The following is a 16,088-nucleotide window of genomic DNA, read 5'->3' as shown; positions in this document are numbered from 1 at the left end:
GTCCTCTAATCTCAGTATTCAAAACCAACAAGTTTTAGTTTTTTGTTTGTACAATTAATAAATATTTGCCATAAGAATATTCAAGGGGGTTGGGGGGACTCTGATAAATATCTATATTATTTAGGGATCTATGTTGATGGATACCTCATTCTGAACATATTGAATCTCATATTCACTGTTAAGTCTCTGCTTGGATAACATTTATATTACTGTGGTTTGAACTGTTTCCACATCGTTCAAGGAGATTAAATAGGGAAGGGGAATGGTGGGCTTATCCTCTTGTCTGGGATAGTCTGTAGACACATGACTTGCCCCTGGTCAATGGGACCTGAGAAGACATCCATTGGGGTAGAAAAGGGTTACAGAGAACGGGAAAATGAAAGTAAAGATTATGTGCTGTTGGTAGTTGTTGCATTTACTTGTAAAACTAGGAACTGCCACAGGTAAACCCATTCCGTGGAAGAATTTCTCCTGGTACACCGAGAACAGTAAAATAAAGAACTCAAAGATAGCTGGACCATGATACTGCCAAACTACTATGCTTGCCATCTCTGGGCCTGTTTCCTATTTGGATACCTATTGAAATTTTCTCTTCTGTTCTAGTCCCTGTAAGCAGCCTAAGGAGTATAAGGATCAATTATATCACAACTCAGCGGGCTGCCCACCTTCTTGTAGGATTTGAGATAAGGCCGGTCAAAGTTCTTCCCAAACCGAATTAATACGTTCTGGAGGAGATTAGCCATAGGCAGGAGCTGAGAGACAGATGGCGCTGAGATTTGAGAAATATACAAATTCTATCCAGGTGGCTCACAAGCACCCACAGCCTACGAAGGCAGAAACTTAATCAATGATCTGATAACCCAATTTTCTGAAGCAACAACCAGTCAGCTCTCAAGCAAAGGCTTTGCTGGGCCGTCCACTAAGGAAGTTTACATAGCAAGAAACCGCCAGGGCTTCACAGCACTGAGTATTCCGTTCCCTCCAGGAAGGGAGGGTTTGCAGCGGGGCATAGAAAGTTCATTGGACGCTGCTGAGACACGGACAGAATCTCTCGGGAGACTATCTGGTTACCTTTGCTCAGATGTTATGCACATCAGAGAACCTTCTGAAGAGTTATTCCGCTCCTCGGGGTCCCCCGTGGAGAACTAGGCATGTGTACTCAGTGAAGGATCCAAGGACACGGGCCATCTGATGCCCATCACAAAACAGGGAAAGAGTAGGATTGTTGAGGCCTCGCAACAGAATCACTGCCCCGGAATTGTGATTGGACACGTGGCCTCAACAGCAGCACTCAGTGTTCGCTGGGAGCTTTGACTCCTAGTCTCATGAACTGGAACTCTGACTGATACCCAGGAAAGTGGGGAGAACATATTAAGATAATACAAATAAGATTTATTTGGGACTGCCCAGTAGAGATGCCGCTGTTCTTCATGCTCCCCTTTGCTCGCTTCACTCCAGTGACCTAGGCTGTGTCGTAGTCCACAGAGTGCTGCAGTCTCTCCACAACTGTCTTGCAGGCTGTCCCTCTCTTCGGACTTACCTAAGTCTGCCTTCCTGTTCTCCACCTGCCCAGCTCTTTGTCATCTGAGAATCCTTAGCTCAGGTTCCTCTCCCACCATCTTTGCTCCCTACTCAACTTAAATTGTCTTTCTAGTCACTAGCATCCAGTTCTTCGCCGAACTGGTCCATATACAACCATGCACTTACTTGCCTGCTTTCCTTATTGTGATCTTTCTTATTAGATTATAAAATCCAAGAGATTGCTAAAATCTCTTAGCAATCTCCCTCCCCACTGTGTTCTCAGTGCCTCACACAGAACAGGCACGCCGTGTTACTTGTTGAGGAAAATGAGTGTTGTGTGAATGTAAGACATTCAAATTCCCATGACATTCATAAAACTGTTGGCCTCTTTGCCAATGCCGCAAAGAGTTTGGATAGCTTTGATCAGTTCTGGGTGGCTAGACAAAGTCAGGCTGTATCCTGCTCCCTTGAGGACCCACTCTGAGTTCTCACCCTAGTGGCCTGGCCTAAGATGTCGCAACTCCATTTCTTTCCTGTGTATTGCAGGAAGTATCTGAAAGATGACTTTTCTCCTAGAGGTCAAACTGACATTGGAGATGAAGACAAGCGGGGAAAACAGCAAGGATGAGGGGCCTCTTAATCCTTTAGGTTTAATCTGCTGGGTGACTTAAGAACAAGAAAAGTGAATGATGTAGCTGGGACCAAGACATCATCTGCCCAGTTTGTCATCTCAATTAAACCTTTTTGTTATTATTTCCTTTATCTAGCCTCTCCCCCACCCATGAGTCCTTGCAGTATACGTATTTCCAATATTGATAATGTCACTTCTCAGCTTCAAATCCCTCTGCATTTCCCCATTAATCGCAACACAGCGTGGACTGGGTGCCGCGGCATAAGCTGACCTTAACTCACTCCCATTTCATCCCCTGCTTTTCTTTGCACAGTTTGCTTTCTGGCCTCTTCAAACAGATCCCACATCCCCATCGCATGGTGCTCTATCGTGCTGCGTTTGCGCTTTGAATATACACTTCTCTGCCTGGATTGGTCCAAATGTCACTTCTGTGAAATCTTTCTTTGCAATGGCTTCTTTGCCCCTCTCCTGCCATTGCTTTCTTAGAGCATGCGTTGTGTACCGCTGGAATAGTGTCTGCCCTCTTTTCAGAGTGAGTTTCTTGCAAATAAAGGTGGCGGCATTCTCAATGTTACCTCATAGCCTGATAGGGCCTTAAAGAGATCCAGGCCCAGTGGCTGCCTTATCTAGGATGTCTTGAGAGTTCAAAACTAAAGAACTGAATCTGTTTGCCACAGGTAAGAAGTACTTTTACTTCTGTGCCCTTCTCGGCTTCTCTTCCCCCCCTCTGGAAGACTGATCCAGCACAGAGTGGATAATGGAGGGAAAGGGCGGCTAGATTGAAAAGCATTCTTTCCTCCTCTGCGTAGTCAGTACAGTTCTTTTCTGACAACAAAGGACACGTGTGTTGAATGATAGACCCCAGCCATGCATCCAACTGCAGAAAGTCTCCTTTGTCACAGCCAACGAAGTTAGTTGCTTCTACTAAAGTCACACTTGGAACTACTTTCTGTGCTTGCCTGGTCCTTCCCGACCTCCACTGCCAAGCCTAATGTTTCAGGTAGATGGATTTTATACAAGACGACCCCTTGCATTAGTGAAGGCAGGAGGGGATACTCTGTATTGCGGCATCTGGTGTGACCAGGCTGACAGCCTAATTCTTCAAGGAACACTAATTGAGAAGTAAGTGTTAGAACTTTGTTGTGGGCTAAGTTTGACTTTGGGGGGGGAGGGCTAGCTTTGATCCACCTTGTATTATACAACAGAGCATGGATAAAATATATCCCATTAGAATAATTAAGTTCGGGAATAAAGTTGAAGAAAGACCTTCAGTCTTGTTTACTCGGTTATCAAACGTTACTTTGTGTCGGCCCATTATGCCCCAGGCCCTATACTAGGAACCCGAGAATCCTCTGATTAGCAGGATAGAGTTTTAGCCTTGACGCAGACATTCACCAGTGTTCACATTTTCATAAGTGTTATGATGCTACAAGGGGGATTCTTCACTCCACAGGAACATGGAACCATCAAGGAACATTTTATAGAGAAGGTGCCATTAAGCCAAATTTAAGCTCTAGTTACCTTTCTGATGCTGTGACAAAACACACTGCGCATAAACAGGAAATTTTAGGGAGGAAAAGGATTTATTCTGGCTACACTTGGAGATCGTAATCCATTGTGGAAAGAAATCCAAGCATGAGCTCAAACCAGGACACCAAGTAACCTTAGAGAACTTAGGCGAGAGTGATCGCTTGAAGGGGAATGAAAGGCTGGCCGGAGGAGGAGTAGAATAACAGGACCAGAAGTTTGGAGTCCGAAATGCCCAGAGACCCAGACTCACACAAACAGACTTCTGATGGTGAACATGTGGTATTGATTGGCTCATTTTACCACAGAGCTCTTGAAAGGTAAAATAAAAGATAATACTATTTCCATGTGGACATTCCTAACGATTATACAAACCCTCTGTCACAACAGTTAATAATCTATGAATTATACATACTTAAATACATAACTAAGAAAGGATTAGTGACTTTATATGCCATTTTCTTCATCCCGAGTGCTACCTAAAGTCTGACACACTGAAAGTCCATAATAGAACTATGTCTGCAGTAATTAGCTAATTCTCCTCTTTTGAAGTTTACAGGATACCATTGTTTCGTTTCCTCTGTTGTCATTATATTTTTCTTTAATCTCTTTGGGTTAGAATAGTTAGAATTTCAGGAATGTAACTCAAAATATTAGTTGAAAGGGACAAAAAAACAGGAATAAGCTTGAGGCCTTTTTTCTTTTCCTTTTTTCCCCCTCCTCTTTAGTCAGCTGCAGAGCAGCGTGGCATTTCTCAGTTGTGCTGTCTGGGCCTAGTCTAGCACTCTGGTTATCAGTTATCAGTTTCCCAGCCTGTGTACTGATCTACTTTGCACTTGTTTAGCTTCCACAGAACCACACCCAAAAGTGCTTTATTGTCCCTCTGCAACTCCTAATATGGTCAAAGATCAACTCACCTTCCGGGTTGCTGACATCAGCAAATTCACGGTGTGGCGAAAGTGCCTTGGCTCCCAGTAACTCTTTGTTCCAGGAGTATTATTACAACAGAGTGTGTCTGACACCCAAGCAGCCTGTCCAGGCCCCTGCAGACCTAAACGTGCGCCCGAGAAACTGTGTTTGGATTTACCGCCACAGGCACTCCCAGACCTGTTGCATACTGGAACACTGCTAATGAGCCAAGAGCCAGGCTGAGTCCTCTGTGAGGTGTTTCTGGATGTCAAACTGCATTTGCTGCTTGATAATTACAGCAGCTCGTGGGATGAGAAGGAACCTGGCAAAAATTGTCCCCTTGTTAAATACACACTTGTTGATAACCTGTTGTATCTGTAGACACAATTCAAGTTTTCAGTCTCCCCAGAGCTGAGATTACAGATGTATGTGTTATATAATCAGTGTGTGTGTGGGGGGGGGGCATTTCTCTTGTGAATCTGCCCCCACAGGATTTATAATGGCATCTTCCTAGACTGGCTCTGTAATTATTTAAGTCAGATTATTTTGAAATAAGTTTAAAAAAATAAATATGGGCTTGGTACACTGGTCACTTCCCTGGTATTGGGGAGAGATGGGGATAGGGGTTGACAAAAGGCGAGGGAGAAGAAGGGAGGGTTGGGAGAATAGTCCACCCAGGCCTCAACTTCTAGTTTGACTCTTCCTAAAGTCTTTGCCTCTAAACTACTAGGTTTAGAGTGCAGTGATGCTAACCCCAGACGCTGGGAAACCTTCAGTATTTGGTTCAGGAATGAAAAGGTAGCAAAGGGAAAGGAATTCAAGATTTTCTAAACCGTTATTTGAATACATTTATTGCAACAAGAATGCTGTTATAAATATGCACAAGCAAAGGCCATCTTTCTCTCGGAGTTGTCGGAGTCCAGGTTGGAAGGAGACATCTGTAAAAACTTCCATGGGTTCCTGCTTTGAGAAGAAGCAGCTATTGCTAAACCTCTCCTAGGATTATAAATGAGCACAGCACATGCCTCTTGAACAGTTCCAGCTCTAAACTGGTGTCTGCTTTCCCAGTGGGGCGTCCCCTCCCTTGAACCATCCCTGTCTTCCAGCCTCTAGAAACACCATACCATTTTCTGGTTAACAGTCTGGACTCGGGGGTTGCTGGGGTGGGGAAGAGTGTGACCCAATGAAAGCATGCAGGGCGTCTATTTCTACAATCAAACAGAGAATACAGCTTTTACGCTAGATCTGACACTCAGCTGTTATTCCATCTAGCTACCAGTATCTATTCATAGTGCAGCCAAGAGGTTGGGGGCTACTTTTCAATACTTTATTGTATTTTCTTAAATATCCTTTCTGGAAATTTTCAGAAACAAAACATAAAAAAATTATATACTTTATTACAAATGGTAAACTCAGAACGCTTCAAATCTCTTATTTACAAACAACACTGGGCAGGACACCCAAACAAACAAACATGGAATAACTTACAAAGGCAGGAAGCTGTTTATTGACAGTAATCAGCTTTCATCAAATTAAAAAAAATATATATGTACATACACAGTCGAGGGAGGCAGGCCAGGGAAGTTCATCTGCGGTCTAGCCTGGCATTCACGAGCCTCCCTCCCCTCCCTAGCCCTCCCTGCTTTGTGTTCTTAAGGAGCACTACAGAAGCAATCTACAGTTTGCAGTTTATAACCCCCCACCCAACCCCCCCTTTAATACTGAATGAGATCGAATGTTAGGTCCATGCAGTTCTTGGTCAATGTTAACGAAAAGTCCATTGCTCTGGTCGCGCGGGCACAGCCCATTCGCCAGGCCTGTCAGCCAATAGGCCGCCGCTCTCTGGCTCCGCGCCAAGGCAAGGCGCGCCACGTCCTTCCCACTCCAACACACTGGGGGCGCCGTCAGGACGCAACCCAGTCCATCTTGTGTACCCTTGGCTTCGGTACTCGGGCACTTTTGTTTTTCTTTCGCAACCAGTCAAGTTCTCAAGTCTGTCTCTGATATTTTTTCTTCCATTACCCCTCAGCCCTGACAGTCTGTCCTCAAAACGTTTGCAACTGCTGCGTTAGCATGAGCTGGCACCCACTGTTAACGTGGTTCATGACTTTCTGTTTAAGCTGTGCCACCTGTTCCCTGAGCATGTTGGCCGTGGACGCCAGCTCCGAGTTTTGCGCTTTCAAGGTTTTCACTTTTTCCTCTAGTCGGGCGATCCTCTCCAGCTTCCTTTTCCGGCACTTGGAGGCAGCGATGCGGTTCCTCATGCGCTTCCTCTCCGCCTTGATCCGCTCCTGAGACTCCATGTCGATGGGGGACAGGGGCGGGGTCTCTCCCGGCATCTCGGGCACGGTCTGCGGCTCTTCCTTCAGGGCCTGCAGCCGGGGGTGCTGCACCGGGATCTGTTGGGGCAAGTGGTGCGGCGGCTGAGGCGGCTGCTGCTGCTGCTGGGGCTGCGACGGAAAAGCCAGCCCGGCCGCGCCGTAGGAGGGCGCCCCGCCGCCGCTGCTCAGCGCACCCGGGTTGAAGTTGCTGAGGTTGGCGTAGACCGGAGGCTCGCTGTGCAGGCTGGCGCTGTAGCCTCCGCCGCCGCCAGCGCCGGCTACCGATGCCACCGCGGGGGCCACCATGCCCGCCCCGCTGACCGGCTGTGCCGCGGACGTGACGCTGGGCAGCGTGTTCTGGCTATGCAGTTCGGCCAGGGCGCGCACGAAGCCCTCGGCGAAGCCCTCCTGCTCGTCGGTCACGTTCTTGGGGCACAAGAACTGGGTGGGGGTCGGCGTGGTGGTGATGTGCCCATTGCTGGACTGGATGATCAGGCGCTCCAGTTCGGGCGACGCCAGCTTAAGCAGCCCAACGTCGGGCGACGTGAGGAGGTCCGAGTTCTTGGCGCGGAGGTGCGGCTTCAGATTGCCCACCGGGTCGGCCAGGTTCAAGGTCATGCTCTGTTTCAGGATCTTAGGGTTACTGTAGCCGTAGGCGCCGCTCTCGGACTGGAGGAACGAGGCGTTGAGGGCATCGTCGTAGAAGGTCGTTTCCATCTTTGCAGTCATAGAACGGTCGCTCAGTTCACGCGGGGTTGGCCTGGGCTGTGCGCTGAAGTTTCGGGGCCGCAACAGCGCGCTGGGGAGCGGGGGACACCCGTGCGTCCCTGCTTCGGTGACAAGTAAAGTTTGTCTAAGAGCGCGCGCTCCGGTCGGCGGTGCTCCCCCCTGCGCCCTCCTCCCCAGCTCGCTCCAGGGAGAGCAGGGTTAAGAAACCGCCTGCGCTCACGTTGGTCGACTCCCGCGCGCTGCCCCCGGGCTTTGAAAAGTCGCGGTCACTCACCGAGCGCTCTCGGATGGCAGCGGTTCCTCGGGGACTGCGGACCAGCTCCAGCGACTCTCCGGCGGCGCGAACCAGTCGTCAGGGAACTCTCGGTGGAAGCCCGCAATCGGGCTCCGCCGCCCCGGACTCCGACAACTGTCCCCTCCTCCGCGGCGAGGGGGAGGGGGACGCTCGGCGGCCGCGGCTAGCGCTCGCCCAACTTCAGCAGCCTGTGCGAGCCTGGCTGAGTGTAGGTTCCTCTTCTCCCTTTTCTTTTACGGTCTCGGTGGCAGCCTAAGGCGCAGCAAAGGTTTGCAAAAGTTCGCTCCGGGCCACTTGTTCCCGGTCTTCTGGGTCAGGAAAGTTGCTGGCCGGCGTAGCCGCTCGCCTATTTCCTCGCGCGGGCAGGCGCCGCTCTCGAAGCTGTCAGCCGCGCCGGGACTTGGGAGCGTCTTCTCCGGGGAAGGCGGGAGAAGGGACTCTCCAAGTGCTCCCCAAAACACCGATGCTGGAACCGCGGGCGCTGGATCCAAGGAGTCGGTGAGAAAATGAAGACAAACAGATGAGCAGCCCGGAGTCCGCGGCCGTCCAGGTTGACCGAGTCCGTCCGTCCGACTCTCTGTCTGCCTTTCTGCTTGAGCGCGTTCCTACCAGGTCGTCTCTGCCACACTCAGTGCAACTCTGAGTCCTTATCCAGCCTGAGCTCAACACTTATCTGCTACCAGTCAACCCCTAAAAATAGCCCATGATGTCACCCCAAGGCCTTCCCATTGGCTTGCGTCGCTCTCAGGGGGGCGGGCCCGCCTGTCGCCATGGAGACCTCACCCTAGAAGATTCTTCTCTGGGCCCGCGGAGGCTCACGGGATGAGGTAATGCTCCGCTGCGCTCCTACAGTTGGGCCCTTCTTTCTCCTCCTCCCTCCCTCCCTCCTCCCGCGCGGCGCTCGGGCTTGTGTTCCCGGGTTCCCTCCCCGGCGCGTCTTTCCCGGCCCGCCCGGTGCATTGTGGGCTGACGTCTTGGTTTGGCTGTCTAGTGACGGAGGCTGCCGGGTCGGCTGGACCCTTGCGGCGTCTGTCGGTGGCGGGCTCAAGTTCAGGGATGGGGACCCAGGCCGAGACCCGAGACGTGGGGATCCAGAAAACTGGGGAGGCGCACTAGTGGCCCGGGGTGGAAGGCCTGGGAGGGGAGTGGAGTTGGCACAGACGCACGAGAGTGGAGGTGACGCGCACAGATGCACACACACACACGCACACACACGTGTGAAGCGGCTGAGCGACCTGAGCTCCAGCAGGCTCTGCACCCCCGCACTTCCGGGAGGTAGCGGCGCGGGTTAAGATGGTTGTGTGTGCCCCGGGAGTGCGAAAGTGGGTTGAAGTTGAACGGGCTTGAGAGTGTCCCTCCCACGTCTTGAGCACGCGTGGAAGTTTGCCTCTTGGTTAAGTTCCGGCGGGGGATCTGCGCCGCCGTGTGCTGTACCTGGAAGCCAGAGATTTGCGGTACTAGGAACCGGACTCCTCTGGGTCCTCGGCACAACACGTACCCTCTGGGGACATGCGGGGAGGGGCTCGCTTTGCCTCGGAGGGACGCGTTTTCTAGATGTGAAATTAAGGTGTGACTCCCAGCACCCATGGGGGGGGGGTGTCAAAACCAACATTTAAGGGTTCAAAACTCGGGAAACCCCGGCGATCGCCTGTGCTCGAGCGCACACACGGTCCCGCGCGCGCTCAGCTCGCGCCCGCCCTTTCCCCCTCCTAATTTGCTTCTGGGAAAACAAGTCTTAAGAGCCGCCGCCGACTCGCCCGAAAGTCACGCTGCCTAAGCGGGAGTCCCTGGTAAGAAGCAGGCTAAACGCTCCCCTCCCCGCCCGCTGGTGGAGCTATATTCTCTGCGGCCTCTAGGAAGCGCTAGACACATGTAAGTGGTTTCTTTCCTAGGGCGCTGCTATCCGACCTCCATCCTCCACCCCTTAGGTCTAAAGAGGTGGCAAGCCTGGCTCTCTCACGGCATAAGTGCAAATCTCGGGACTTCTCTGAGCTTTATTGGCCTCTCTACAGGTAGAGCGGGTGAGGTCCGCTGTCTCGGGCTTCCAGGCATTAGTGTTATCTTCCGTGACTCCAGGACTAGAAGGAGGCTGTCCCCTTCCTTGTCCCCTTCAGCGTCCCCCCTGGGCCTTCTCGGGAGTACCAGACTACAGGGGTGTGATTTGACTGATTTGGCAGGAGCCGGTGAGCAAGGTAGCAAAAGGTCATGAGCCAGCTCTTCCCCCAAGCCTCCTTTTCGCCCAGGAATTAAGGTTTGAAGTTGGACCTTTTTTAAGTTCCGAGGTTCTAATTTGAACTTTTCTGCCTCGGAACTCAGCCCAGGGTTTGTAGCCTTAAGATGTTTTGCCTTGGAGCATTCAGAACCCAATAGCAGCTGGTATCGGTGGGAAACGGGCCAACTCTTTCTACCCTGCCTCTGCGTGCTCATTTCGCTTTCGCTCAGACTGCAGAGGGTAACTGACTGGCTGCTGCCAACCAGGCACTGACCTTTGTGGGGGCAGGGTAGAGAGAGCAGGGTTTCGGTGAAGTCCAGATCCATTTACTTCCCCCAAAGAGAGAATGCGTTCCCCTAATCAAGGAGCTCATATTCTACGTGATTTATGATAACAGTAATAAAAGTAAGTTTTGTCCATTAAACAGCCCCTATCTGCCAGTTAGCTCGAGCACTTTAAGTATGCCGTTTCCTTCCCACAGCCATCTTGAGGCGCGTACATTTTTACCTAGACTTTACACAGGAGGAACTAATCCCAGAGAGTTCATGAGCCTTGCTTGGGGTACAGGAACAGCTGGAGATGAAGTCTGTGTTACATTCCTTTGTATTTTCTCCACTCTGGCAAACTTTCTCCCAAAGCTTTGGTTGTCTGTTTGGGAAGGGTTGCTGATGGCCTAGAAGTTGTTTTCTTGCTCCTGTATTTAGAAACTCGGGGACTTAGGACTGGGTAAGTATGTAGCTTTTGCCCAAGGGTCCTGTGCCTTTCCTGCCTCCTGCGGCCTAGGAGGCTTATTTTCTACTTCGCTTAAGAAATAGCACGTTTCATCCTAGGCTAAAAAGTTGTGCTCTTGCTAATGCCTCTGCTTGCAAGCCACCATCCACTTCCTCTTTGTCTGGGAGAAGGGGTTTTTCCCACAGTCCAGCCAGCCACTGCTATCTAGCCTCATCTTGCTGGAGGCTCAGTTGCAAAGCGCTGAAGGGGAATACACTGAGAGTCACTCAGAGCTTTGCTGAGGTCCCCCTTCAGTCACAGCTGGTGAGAAGCTGGACAGTGGACAGAGTTCCCTGCTCAGCCCCAGTGGGCAAGTAGTGGGAGGGAGCAAGAAACCATCATTTACTGACTTCGGCCTCTGGGGTGATGGGTTTGGGGTAGCATAGCTGAGCCTCCACATGGAATACCTTGTATCCTACAAGAAACTACACTTGTATGGGAATTACAATCAACCTGCATTACAAAAGACTATCTTCAAGGTCTTAAATCTTTTAAAGCCCTGGGTCTTCATTAAGTCTTTGGAAGACTTCAGGCAAACCCAGGGTCACAGAAAGTGGTCGGTCGTAGGAGCAGAACCAGGCCCTAATATCAGGAATGGATTGAGGGGTGGGCGTGTTCTGAAAACACTCAGGGGCTAGCATCTACTGTGCCCTCAGGACCTTCCCTTCCCAAGCAGAGCCCTGTCTCTGCCCCATCTTATAATGTGAATGGGATTCAGGGGAGCTAGTTCTCCCTCAGAGGAAGACACACCTGGACCTAACGCCTCTCTACACTACCTCTCAAAGCCTGGATGTGAACATGCTGTTACTGAGTGGTTGTTGGGGCTGATCCCCCTGGAGAAGGAAAGAAGACAGGAAGGACCCCTTTCAGGCCCTCAGTGGCCGGCCTCCTGACTGGCTTTCTTTCTCATATGCCACTGGCCAAAGCTGAGAGGCAGTGGGAGTAGCCACAGCAACTGTTCTTTTCTGGTCCCGTTCCAGTGGTTTGCCCCGTTTCTTTGCTTTCTTATTCTTCTGCCTCATGTTCTGCTCATCTCTTTCCTTTTGCTTTTGGCTTGGTTTTGAGTATGTTAGCCTTAGGAGATGGGAAAGTTGTACCTTTCTTCTCCTCTCCAGAGCTGAATGAACTTTGGGTACCATCATTCAGTATACCGAGGGGTTGGTTTGGATAGTTTGAGACAGGGTCTTGTTATAGCCCAAGCTAGCCTTGAAGGCAACCCTCCTGCCTCCAACTCCCAAACACTGAGGTCACAGTGTTCACCGTCATTTTCTTTGTGTCTTGAGAGTTTTAACAATAGGTTATTACCCCTTGAACAGATCCTTGCTGCAAGGCTGAACTTCTCCAGACCCTTCTCTTGTTTGTTTTATTTTATTGGGATTGCCTTTGTTCAACCTGCAAACCTCCAAAGTTTTGGATTTTCTGTTTTCTTTTGTTCCTACTTAAGATGTGGCCACATTGACCTAGATCTTACTTCAGTCGCCACCTGCAAATGCTCCTGGCCTGGTGTTATAACCTCTTGCTTTCACCCATTAGGTCCCCTTGTAAGGCGCTGTCCATAAGATAGTTGTGCCTACTTGGAAAAGTTCATCACAGTTGGGCGTGTGCTGTTGACATTCCCTACTTGGAAGGAGGGAGAGACAGTGTCACTGGACCCTCACCGGAGCATCCAGTCACTCCTTCCTGCCATGTGTATGCAATTGTACTCTAATTGCATGTGGCGATGGGGTCTCCGGGTGTGGGTGGATTGTATAGTCTGGGGAAGACTTGGGGAAAGAGTCTCCATCCATGCAGCCACAGGGGCGCTATCATCAATGCTGGTGCAGGCCTTGCAGCTCAGCTGCTTTAGAGTCTCCCGCAATCCTGCCTGTAACCGGCCCCCTCCATCTTTTTTTTTTCAGTTTTTGTTTTTATATTTTTTTTTTAATTGAAAAAAATTTCCACCTCCTCCCCACCTCCCATTTCCCTCCCTCTCCCCACTCTCCTCCCCCTCCCTCCACTCCTCTTCCCCTCCCTCTCCAGTCCTAAGAGCAGTCAGGGTTCCCTGCCCTGTGGGAAGTCCAAGGTCCTCCCCACTCCATCCAGGTCTAGGAAGGTGAGCATCCAAACAGGCTAGGCTCCCACAAAGCCAGTACATGCAGTAGGATCAAAACCCAGTGCCATTGTCCTTGGCTTCTCATCAGCCCTCAGTGAGGGAAGATGAGAAACCCCTCCGTCTTCTATGAGGAAGCCTAATGAACTCACTGGTTTCCCTGGTGAAATGTGGTAGAATCGAACTTTGATTTGTTGGTGGGCCCTTAGGAGTTGGAGGTAGGTGCTGCTTAGTCTCTCCATCTCCACTACCCCACCAACCCACCCAGGGGGAAAATTCTGACAGGTTCATTATCTGTCTCTTAACTTACGACAGGTAAGGTTTGCCAAAAAGATCACTATCCTTTCAGCCTGCGTCCTCAGCTGTTGGCCAGTCGAGATGAATGGCTGGCTTTTATGTTTCTTGGTTTTATTGTGTTACCCCATGCCATGTTTTAAATGAGTCAGGTCAAGTGCAGTTATAGTGCTATAACACAGAGCCCTAAAAATCTCAGTAGCTTATAGAGAAATTTACTTCTTGCTCATTGTATATGCCCAGGTTCGGAAGGGCTGTGTTTAATTGTGTTAACCTCATCTGTAGAAGTTTTCGTCTTGAATCGTGCTTCCGGAATCATGATAGTCATCTTGGTGGGGAAAGGAGGCACTAGTCCATGCCGACTTTAAGAGCTTTTTCCAGGTGTGATGCACATTATTGAATTCATAGACTAGAAGCTGATATGAGCCACATGACTCGTTGCCTGAAAGGGTGCAGGGACATTCAGTCCCACTGTATGCCTGAAAGCCAGGAGTTTGAAGTGCCCACTTGTGTCTAGGCGAGATGACTGCCGTGGAAGCCATCCACAGATCTTCCCGGATTATAGCCTCAGGGTTATTCCCCACTCGTGCTACGTGTCTACAGAAGTCAGCTCTGCCTGGACTTGTACACACATGTTGGTTCTGGGACCCCAGCCAACCGCATCTTCATTCTAAACATTGCTGAGAGCAAAGACTACACAAATCTTAAAGCTCCTCCGGAGAGCAGTTCACGTGGCCACGCCAGACGTCACAGGGGAGGGAAGCAAGTATTTGTAAATAGAGATGCCATCCGCCACACCCTACAATCCACATTCCATCCATACCTCAGAGTCTCAGCCTCTCCAAACACTTTATCTACCTCCTTCATGTATTTTTATTCGTTATCAAAATGTGCACTGGCTTAAGGCATCGCTCAGTGGCTAAACAGGCTTGCCACCAAGCCTGGCAACCTTGGTGCAATCACCGAGACCCAAGGGTAGGAGAGAATGGATAACCCAAGTTATCATCTGACCCCTCCTCCCACACACACACACACTAAAATAAATGTAATTTTATATAAGCTATTTATTCTTCAAGAGTTAGATCAAATCATCACTCCTCCGAAAGCTTTCACTACCAATCTCCCAACTCACACAAATCATTTTATCCTCTTTGGCTCTCACCACAGTGGGTAGGTAGCTAGGAGATAGAGCCCCTATTACTCTTGAATGTCTTCTTTAATCGTTGACTCAAAACCCAGAAATGGTGTCTTTCTTATTTTGTATCTCCAGTGCTTAATAAGTATCTGGCACATGGAAGGATAAAGGATGCTGGGTAAAAGCTTAGTGATGGATTGTTAAAAAAAAAATTGCCTTTGCATGTGGAATTATGGGTGTTTTAAAAGTGAAGCAGAAATATTACCTGGACTTAGTTCATAATATTTGATCATGGCAAATTTTCTACCTGCACCGCTTCATCTTTGTCAAGTTAACCACCTCTCTTCCTTTGTTCCTCTGTCTCTCTACACTGCTATATCCTCACTTCCCTCCGGCCTCTCCTCATACCTTCTCCTGCACCTGTTTTTTCCAGCCACACTGCAGTTTAGAGTAAGTTTCTAAACTTGAGTGACTTGTGACAAAAGGTGGATTTCTTATTCTTGCTTCGTGTCTGTTAAGGTTGGCAGGGTCTCTAATAAAATCACCTTCCTCTGGGACCCAAACTAGTGGACTGCCCGCTTCTAGGAACCTGAATGCTGTCTCAATAGAGGGAAAAAGAGAGTTGAAGACTCGTGTCTGAACAGTTCCCTGCCTTTGCTTTAAAATGTTACATACCACTTCTCACAGTTTCATTGACTAAAACTAATCTTCTGGCCCTCTCAGCCACCAGGGAAGCAGGAAAACAAAGGGCTGGTAATATTTGGTGACCAGTCATAATGATTCCCACTCTGGTCTTGGGTTCCCCCAATGTGACAAGCAGTTTGAATGAACATTATATCAAAGCAACTACTTTTGGTATCCCATAAATCAAGTTCCGTGTCTTTAGAATCGCTGAAGAGGCCTGGGTATGCCCATCTGCCCAGGAAAACCTTTTAGTGTGCCCTGGGCCCTCTCCTCTTCTCACCTGTCTATCCAGCTAGTCGCCTTTGTGAACAGGTGTTTAACCTCTACAGAATGGACGGATGTGATGTGTGTGCCTCTACAGGCTTGCTTCAGAAAGTCTTCTCATAATTCCTGGGAATGTACGGGACTTGGAGAACATACCAGAAGAACAGAGCCACAGGTAGAAGGGTAGAAGGAACCTTGATCTCTGAAGAACCCCATGGAAGGATGTTCCTGTTGACTTTGGTTTTTTTTTTTTTTTTTTTTTTTGGTTTTTCAAGACAGGGTTTCTCTGTGGCTTTGGAGCCTGTCCTGGAACTAGCTCTTGTAGACCAGGCTGGTCTCGAACTCACAGAGATCCTCCTGCCTCTGCCTCCCGAGTGCTGGGATTAAAGGCGTGCACCACCAAGGCCCAGCTCCTGCTGGACTTTGAATGACCAATCAGTTTCATTGTGCTGGTCCATTGGAATTTTGGAGTAGAGATGACAATGTCTTCTTATTCCAGTAGGTGCTTTTAGGACACCCTCCATGAGAAGAAACATGGACTGAGGTTTGCGCCTTTGTCCTGGCTGTCCCAGCTTGAAAAGAAAGAGGATAGTGCCAATTATATATTGGAGTGTTCCTGTTGAGTTTATAAGCTGCATGAGACATACTAGTATGTCTTTTTTCTGTATTTAATCTTTGAGTGGGCATGTATTGAAATGTCAGGTTT

At 49.5% G+C, this 16,088-nt stretch overlaps 1 protein-coding gene and 2 long non-coding RNA genes across 4 annotated transcripts in view; 1 reads left to right on the top strand and 2 right to left on the bottom strand.

The window, feature by feature from the left end:
* Window positions 1–8,603, bottom strand: part of LOC126497950 (uncharacterized) — a 51,906-nt gene extending 43,303 nt beyond the window's left edge. The window contains exon 1 of the long non-coding RNA XR_007590728.1: window positions 7,913–8,603. This is a non-coding gene — a long non-coding RNA (uncharacterized lncRNA). The remainder of the gene's footprint in view (window positions 1–7,912) is intronic.
* Jun (Jun proto-oncogene, AP-1 transcription factor subunit) lies at window positions 5,902–7,918 on the bottom strand. Its single transcript, XM_050136224.1, has one exon. It carries the CDS (start codon window positions 7,636–7,638, stop codon window positions 6,634–6,636), a length of 1,005 nt encoding a protein of 334 aa, XP_049992181.1. The 5' UTR covers window positions 7,639–7,918; the 3' UTR covers window positions 5,902–6,633.
* Window positions 8,604–8,787: 184 nt separating the features above from the next.
* Window positions 8,788–16,088, top strand: part of LOC126497949 (uncharacterized) — a 39,296-nt gene continuing 31,995 nt past the window's right edge. For both annotated transcript variants that reach the window (XR_007590726.1, XR_007590727.1), the window contains exon 1: window positions 8,788–9,805. This is a non-coding gene — a long non-coding RNA (uncharacterized lncRNA). The remainder of the gene's footprint in view (window positions 9,806–16,088) is intronic.

The sequence above is a fragment of the Alexandromys fortis genome, unplaced genomic scaffold (assembly GCF_014885135.2).
Source record: "Alexandromys fortis isolate MF-2015 unplaced genomic scaffold, M_Fortis_MF-2015_v1.1 scaffold_13, whole genome shotgun sequence".
Taxonomy (NCBI): domain Eukaryota; kingdom Metazoa; phylum Chordata; class Mammalia; order Rodentia; family Cricetidae; genus Alexandromys; species Alexandromys fortis.
This window is presented reverse-complemented; position numbering and strand designations above follow the sequence as displayed.

Coding starts and splice junctions, on each gene's coding strand:
- Jun (XM_050136224.1), bottom strand. CDS start 7,638: ATGACTGCAAAGATGGAAACGACCTTCTACGACGATGCCCTCAACGCC.